Raw genomic sequence first — 8540 nt, forward strand, 5'->3', positions numbered from 1 at the left:
AGTATAATCATCTGTAAAGCAAATCTGGAGCACAGGCATGTGAGGAGGGGTTTTACAAAATCCCTGGAGATCTGGGCTATTTAAAGTCATTTTTGTTTGGGTTGTCCCTCTGCTGGATGTAGGAAACTGGCTACAAAGACGTCCATCTCACAGCGCTCACCATTTCAACAGCTCCTGCGTCATGGAATGTGGTAGTTTTTAAAAATAGGCGACCCTTGGGGTCATGGAAAGAAGAGGAAAAATGAGGGGATCAAGGTGGACGGGGAGGCAGGAGGGGAGCAGTGAGAGAAGAGGGACAGACCCAGGTACCAGGGTGGGCTTGAAATACTCTGTGGTGTCAAGTAGATCCCCAGGGTCAGAAGGCCTCTGCTGTCCCCAGCCCATGGCTAGCTGTCAGCCTGGGACCCCCTTACAAATCCGTCTCCCGGCTTGTGTCCAGGCAGAGGGCATACAGCGATCTCCGCAAATCCACATTGCTCTTGGCCTTGAGGTTACACTTCTCCAGGGAGCAACTGCCCCTTCGAGAGCCATCCGCATTTTCCAAGGACCCTGCCACCTTGCAGAGGGACCCCTTGCTCCAGCTAGCCTTTCGCTGGCCTCCGCCGGCCGGTCCAGTCCCCTGGCTCTGTCCGCCCTGTTCTTCCTTAAGGGCTGCCTGCTCCTCGTGGTCCGTCTCCCGGTGGTAGAAGTAGTTGAAGTTGGAGACGATGACCGGCACGGGCAGGGCGATGGTGAGGACCCCGGCGATGGCGCACAGGGAGCCCACGATCTTGCCCCCCACGGTGACGGGCCTCATGTCCCCATAGCCCACTGTAGTCATGGTGACCACCGCCCACCAGAAGGCATCTGGGATGCTGGAGAAATGGGTCTCCTGGTTGTCGGCCTCTGCGAAGTAGACGGCGCTGGAGAAGAGGATGACCCCGATGAAGAGGAAGAAGATGAGCAGGCCCAGCTCCCGCATGGAGGCCTGCAGCGTCTTGCCCAGGATCTGCAGCCCCTTGGAGTGGCGGGACAGCTTGAAGATGCGGAACACGCGGACCAGGCGGATCACTCTGAGGATGGCCAGGGACATGGCCTGCTGCCCGTTCTGGCCGCCCCCGCCCCCCGGCTGCTGCTGCTCCACCAGCTCGGTGCCCAGCGTGATGAAGTAGGGGAAGATGGCCACCACGTCGATGATGTTCATGATGTTCCGAGAGAACTCGGCCTTGCTGGGGCAGGCGAAGAAGCGCACCAGCAGCTCGAAGGTGAACCAGATGACACAAGTGGTTTCCACGATGAAGAAGGGGTCAGCGAGGGTCCTGGGCAGGAGAGGTGCCACCGTGGGGCCGGAAGGGGGCGCTGCGGCCCCGCTGCCATTGGGCCCCTTGTGGGGTCCCGGGGGCTGGTGGGGGCCCGGGGGATGGCGCAGCAGCTCGCGTTCATCCCGGAACTCGGGCAGCGTCTCCAAGCAGAAGGTGATGATGGAGATGAGGATGACTAGGACCGAGACGATGGCGATGGCCCGTGCAGAGCCCGAGCTCTCCGGGTACTCGAAAATCAGCCACACCTGGCGCTGGAACTCGTTGCGGGGCAGGGGCTTCTCCTCCTCCTTGATGAAGCCCTCGTCCTCCCGGAAGCGCTCCATGGCCTCGTCCCCCAGCTGGTAGAAGCGGATCTCGTCTGCGAACACGTCCAGGGAGACGTTGACCGGCCTGCGAAGCCGGCCCCCCGACTGGTAGTAGTAGAGGATGCCGTCGAAGCTGGGCCGATTGCGGTCGAAGAAGTACTCGTTCCTCAGCGGGTCGAAGTAGCGCAGGCGCTTGGCCGGGTCCCCCAGGAGCGTGTTGGGGAACTGCGCCAGGGTGCCCAGCTGCGTCTCGAAGCGCAGCCCCGAGATGTTGATGAGGACGCGCTGGTGATGGAGGGACCCCGGGCCCAGCACCTGGTCCCCCGCCACGCCCAGGGCGGGGTCGCCTTCTCCCTCCTCTTCCTCCGGAGGCCGCGGGCTAGCCCGGGGCAGCTCCTGGCGCGGTGGTGGCGCCGGCCGGCCTCCCGGGTCCGCGCCCCTCTCCGCGCCGCTGCGCCTCCTGGGCGCCGGCTGCTTGAGTCCATCGCTGAGCGCGGCCGTCGCGGGACAGCGGAGCTGACCCGCCGTGGTCCGGGCCTCCTCTTCTCCCCTGACGGTCATGGCACCGCCGTTCTCCAGGGGCACCAGGGCGATCTCCATGGCCCGGGGGCGGGGGGCATGCTGCGCCCCTGCGGACCGGTTCCCGCGCCCCCCTCACCCCGCAGGGCGCCCCGCGCCGGACTCCTCTCCCGCCGGCGGCCGGCCCCGCTGTGGGGCGGGCTGGGTGGCTGGCGCGGTCCCCTCGCTGGGTCCTGACGTCAAGAAGCCGCTGCCCTGCGCTCTGCCTCGCTCGGCTCTGGCAGCCGGTTACCAAGCAGCCAAAAGCCGCCTTCCAGCCGAGGCAACCTCCAGCCGCAGGCCCGGCCTCCACCCCGCGTGGCTCCCCGCCTCCCCCTGCCCTCCCCTCCTCCTCCCCTCCTCCTCCCGCCTCCCCTCGGGGCCCTGAGGCCGCAAGTGTCTCCCTGAGGGCGCAGCTGGGGCCTCCGGGCGAGGGCGGGAGGAGCTGAGCTGGGCGCAGCCTGGGAGGGGAGAGGAGAGGATGGAGGAACAGGTTGTACCGAGAGCGCTGCAACCAACTCCCAGGGCGGCCAGATGAGAATAGTTCTGGATTTCAGTTCACCTGGGAACCCGCTGATTGCCGAGTGGACTCTCAGGAAATGAATCCTCCTGTGTTGGAGAGATGCGACTTCAGGATGAGCCGGGGTTCGAGAGAAGGCCGTCCTTTGGAGGAATAACGGTTCTCTCTTCTTTGGGAAAAAATTACAAACAGGAGGATGAGAGGCGGAGCTATGGGCCTTGAGAGAAAAAAAAAAAAAAAAAAATATATATATATATATATATATATATATATATATATATATATATATAGGCTTCCCCGGTGACTCAGAAGGTAAAGACTCTGCCTGCAATGTGGGAGACCTCTGTTCCACCCCTGGGTCAGGAAGATCCCCTGGAGAAGGGAACGGCTACCCACTCCAGTATTCTAGATATATATGTATCTTCAGAGAGTGGAGAAGCTGTCTCTTCCCATCTTCCTACTTATATTTGCACCAGAAGGTAGCTGACACAGAATTCACCTCACAGCACCTCCCTGCTCCTGCCCTTGGGAAAGCCCTGATTCCCAGGGCAGACAGGGGTGGTCAGCCAAGCACGCGGAGCCTGGCAGCTCCCCAGGCAGGCAGCTGAGACTGGAGACTGGCTGTCCGGCTTCCTATTCCTACACACACAACCACCGCTCTCTCCACCAATCTCATTTGTAGGAACCAGGAACAGGGAAGGGGAGGAGGGAGAAAGACCTGGGAGAGAGCGGTTCCTGCTGGTGGAAGCTAGGAGCTGGCGGCTGCAAGGAGGCTTGTGTAGGGAGATGGGGTGGGGCACTCCGGGGGAGGGAGCCTGGGAGCCCCAGGGTGGAGAATTCTCAGGAGTAGAATAAAAACCAATACTCACTTTGCTCTTCTGCTATAGCAGGCCCACTCTCAGCACTTCACAAATATTGGCTGGTCTAGTCTCTCAGTGACCTATTTTCTCGGTAATATTATTATCCCCACTTTTATAGGTGAGGAAAATGAGACACAGAGAAGTTGATTAACTTGCCTGAGGTCACACAGTAGAAAGTGGCAAAGCTGGGATTTAAACCCAGTCTTGCCTGGAAAATCCCATGGACAGAGGAGCCTGGTGGGCTGCAGTCCATGGGGTCGCTAAGAGTCTGGGCACAACTGAGCGACTTCACTTTCACTTTTCACTTTCATACATTGGAGAAGGAAATGGCAACCCACTCCAGTGTTCTTGCCTGGAGAATCCCAGGGACAGAGGAGCCTAGTGGGCTGCCATCTATGGGGTCGGACAGAGTTGGACACCACTGAAGTGACTTAGGAGCAGCAAGCAGAGTTTGGGCCCCTATCCCCCCCACTCCACTCCTCTATAGAAATGTGCGACCCCTTTCCAGGATACAAGGATACGAGTGCTCTCTCCCCCTTACCATCTGACTTAATGACTTTAGTCCCTTCTGCAGGAGGCTGGAGGATGGCTAAGATGACCCCCCTAAGTGCTTCTGGGTTAGGAAATCAGGCATTCTGCTCCGTCGCAGCCCTAGGTGTTAGCATCCGTAGCCAAGAGAGAAATAGCCTTCAAGGCATGTTTTCAAGCCATTCCAGGCACAGCGTCCAGATATTTTTAATTTACCCTAAAATCTCTGTGTTTTGAATGTCTGTTTGATTGTCTGTTTCTGTTTCTGTAGGTTGTTGGGGCTTTTGTATGTAATGTTATAGTCTCTTGTTTGTGTAAGCATCGCACACAAAGGATTTTTTGAAAGCTTGATGCTGGGGCATGAGTGTGAGTTGGAATAGCAGAGTGTAAACTCACAAACTTGTGTCAGGGTCAGAGGGAGTGTGTGTCCACGTGGTTTTGTTAAGTGAACTCTAGGGTGAATATCCATTTGGCATAGATAAACGTTTTCATTGTGTGCAACTCTGCATGTGTGGTGGGCTGTCCTTGCAGATGTGCACAAGTGAGAAAGGGGCATGAAAGTGAAAATGAGTGTGTAAAGGCATCACTGGATATCATCAGGACCTTGCACACCCCTCCCCAGATCTGTGCTGTTTCTGCTCCGTCTGTTTGGGTTCGTTTTTTTTTCTTCTCTGACTCTGAAGTTGCCAGTCGAGATCAGGTCTGCCCTGGGAAGGCTGGAACTGCAGAGCTGTTAGGAGACAGGCTCAGAGACCTTTGGGTCCTCTCTTGTTCACTGACCCACACATCTTATAAATAGAGAGATGCCATGTTGGTTCACACAGGCTCTCCTCAGGCTCCCTAAGGGGAAGAGTTTCTTGGACCTTGTCTTCCAGGGGCCTCAGGGAGACTGTGTCCTGAAGAATAACAGCACCACATAAACAGTCCTAGAAGGGCACAGAAGTCAGGCCTTTAATGTGGCACTTTCTTAAATCTGCTTTCCAGACATTTCCTAGCCTTCATAGGTTTCTTGTAAAATTACCTTCAGATGTCACAGTGTCTGCCATGGGGAATACAGCAGGATTGTCCTTAGAGAAAGAACTTGCTTTTTAGCTTCAAAGGATGCAGTTGGCTGACAGCCCCCAGCTGCTGTCACCTCCTGACTCTGCCTGGTTTCCATCCTCCCGAGGAGCCCCCTGGCAATGACAGAGCACTGCAGGGTTATAGGGACCTGGCTGGTTCGGTTTCTGCTCAGTGCAGAACTCTGCAAACCTGAAAGAGTCTTTGCTCTTTGCTCTAGAGCTCGCCTGCTGGCTCTGCCAAGACTGTGTATGAAAAACATTGCCATCTGAGAGACTTCCCTGGCGGTCCAGTGGCTAAGACTCTGCACTCCCAATGCAGGGGGTCTTGGGCTAGAGCCCACAAGCTACAACTAAAGATCCTGTGTGCCACAACCAAGACTTGGTGCAGCTGAAGAAATTATAAGTAATAAATAAATAAACAAACAAACAAATGCCATCTGAGACACCCCATCCAAACTTTCCTCCTCCTCTTTCTTTTCCCAGGTGTCAGAAGAGCATCTTGGTCTGAAGATGTCCCCTTCTGAGTTCTGGAAGTTCTCTTATCTTTCTTTCATTGCCTCCCAATCAACCTTCAGCTGATGCTGAAGCTGAAGCTCCAGGACTTGTGAAGAGCTGACTCATTGGAAAAGACCCTGATCCTGGGAAAGATTGAGGGCAGGAGGAGAAGGGGGCAACAGAGGATGAGATGGTTAGATAGCTTCACTGATTCAATAGACAGGAGTTTGAGCAAACTCTGGGAGGTGGTGAAGGACAGAGAAGCCTGGTGTGCTGCAGTCTGTCTATTGGGTCACAGAGTCAGATATGACTGAGTGACAAACACAGGCACATATCACTACAGGGGGCGCAGTTTCAGTCCTTGGCCAGGGAACCAAGATTCTGCATGCCTCAAAGAAAACAAAACAAAATAAATAAGTAAGTAAATAATGCAAGATTGAGCCCCCGCCCCACAGGCAGGCTTAGACTCAAACAAGCTCCCCTGTGGTGCTGCTGCTCCTGTCCTCAAGTCACAGTTTAAGCAGCATTTCCTCTCAGACAAACCCCAAGGGGTATCTTGCAACACCTACATTATTATCTCCCAGAATGAGACCTCCAGAAGTAAACAAAGGAGGGATCGTCTCTCAATTCATGGGACAGCTCCAGCAGACCACAGCGGGACTCTTAAACTGTGCAGAACCAAGAGAAAAGAACATTAGGAGAGGTAAGGGGTAAAAAAAATAAAAGGAAAACTGGGCTGGAAGAGAGAGAAAAGGGGGAAGATAGGAGAATGAATCTTAAATGCCATGTTTATTAATCCCTTCAAAAATATTCAGTGAGTACCTACTATGTACCAGATGTTGTTCCAGGGCCTGGGAGTATATTGATGACCAAGACAAACTTCTTTCCTCTGGGCAAGGCCAGAGTCTCTGAGCATCTAATTTTACGTTGGTTGTTTAACACAATTGTGAGGAGTATGGCCAGGATGTAGGGGGCGGTGAGGATAGTGGGGAGTCTGACGCCTGCCCTAGGACCCAGGGAAGCTTTCTGAGGTGATGATGAGTAAGGCATGCTGTTCCAGGTGGAGGGAAGTGCATGTTCCAAGGTCCTGGGGTGGAAGGGTCAGGGTTGGTTAGAAGAACCGAAAGAGGGCTTCGCTGGTGGCTCAGTGCTAAAGAATCCACCTGCCAACACAGGAGACGCAGGTTCGATCCCTGATCTGGGAAGATCCCACGTGCCACAGAGCACCCACGCCCATGCAACACATTTGTTGGCCCGGTGCTCTGGAGCCTGGGAGCTGCAACTGCTGAAGCCTGAGCATTCTAGAGCCCGTGCTGCACAACAAGAGAAGCCAGCGCGATGAGGAGCCCAGGCACCGCAACTAGTGAAGACCCAGGACAGTCAAAATAAATACAATTACTCAGAAAAAAGATGAAGAACTGAAAGAAAGTGGACGTAGCTGACATAGGGCTGGGGGGATGTCTGTGAGACTGGGCTGGAGAAGAGGAGGAAGGCAGATCATGAAGTGCTGGCGAGGTCACGATCCCCCAGCAGTATTACACACGAATACTCCTTTCCTGAACACTAAGGCACTTTGTGTGTGTGTCTGCAAAGCATATGTGCCAAGAGGCTTCCATTTATTTCTCCATTACTTCTTTTAGCCTCTTCTCCCCCTCTACTCTCATCAGAATATATATCTCTATGTGTGTGTCTGTATTTATTTATTTTTGTATGTATGTATCTATCCCATGTATATGTACCACACCATTTATCTTTCTATGGCTAGAGATCGTAGGTAGGAAGGTATTAATAGATAGGTAGGCTTCCCTGGTGGCTCAGACAGTAAAGGGTCTGCCTGCAATGCAGGAGACCTGGGTTCCATCCCTGGGTGGGGACGATCCCCTAGAGAAGGGAATGGCACCCCACTCCCAGTATTCTTGTCTGGAGAATTCCATGGACAGAGGAGCCTGGCAGGCTATATGGTCCACGGAGTTACAAAGAGTAGGCCATGACTGAGTGACTAACACTTTCACTTTCAGATAATAGAGATAGAGATAGCTTGAAATCAAGGACCAAACTCATCTCTAATTTGCCTTCCAACAGCAAACGTGGTACCTTGGCCGTATTGTGAATATCAACTAGCAAGTGTTGAATGTAATCAAACCGAGAGAAAGGAATTCAACTCTGGAGTAGCGAGGAAGGGGAAAGTGTGGGCTAGGAACTGAAAGAGGATTTCTGAGATAAGCCAGACGCTCCAAGTGGTTGTGGAAATGGAACCTAAGCGGACAGTGGATGGTCAAATGGGGGAAGTCCTGAATTACCTCTGCTTTGGCCCTTCATTCAGGCTCTTGATTTCTGCATTTTCTTCTACTACACAAACAGCCTCCACTTGGCGGGTTGAAACAAGTTTGTGGCTAGAAGCAATTTAACATTTTGGACTGGGTGCTTTCATTCCTAAATTAGGAGCATGTCTGAGACCTAACGGCAGTGCAGCTCTGTTTATTATATAAGAGTGGACCAAAACAGCATGGAGATCTGGATTTCTATCCAGGTCAAGGGAAAAAGCTTCCTCTATTAGACAAAATTTAAAGGCGCAGGAGGAGGCAAAAATAAAACTCTGTCCTGATTAAGTCAGGAGTCTTTCCTATCAAATATAGATTTTTGCCCCCCTCCCTTGGAGGAGGTCTTCCCCAGTGGCTCAGAGGTAAAGAATCTTCCTGCAATACAGGAGCCGCAGGAGACACAGGTTTGATCCCTGGGTCAGGAAGATCCCCTGGAGAGGGGCATGGCAACCCACTCCAGTATTCTTGCCTGGAGAATCCCATGGACAGAGAAGCCTGGTGGGCTACAGTCCATGGGGTCGCAAAGAGCTGGACACGACTGAAGCGACTTAGCAACCACCACAACAACCTTGGACGAGGTTATAGGCATGA

At 53.7% G+C, this 8540-nt stretch overlaps 1 protein-coding gene across 1 annotated transcript; it reads right to left on the reverse strand.

Annotated features, from left to right (window-relative positions):
• Positions 1-409: 409 nt before the first annotated feature.
• On the reverse strand, positions 410-2206 carry KCNA5 (potassium voltage-gated channel subfamily A member 5). Its single transcript, XM_068971617.1, has one exon. The coding sequence runs from the start codon at positions 2204-2206 to the stop codon at positions 410-412; it is 1797 nt and encodes a 598-aa protein (XP_068827718.1).
• Positions 2207-8540: the final 6334 nt, after the last annotated feature.

Source organism: Capricornis sumatraensis, chromosome 4, assembly GCF_032405125.1.
Source record: "Capricornis sumatraensis isolate serow.1 chromosome 4, serow.2, whole genome shotgun sequence".
In the NCBI taxonomy this organism is placed as follows: Eukaryota; Metazoa; Chordata; class Mammalia; order Artiodactyla; family Bovidae; genus Capricornis; species Capricornis sumatraensis.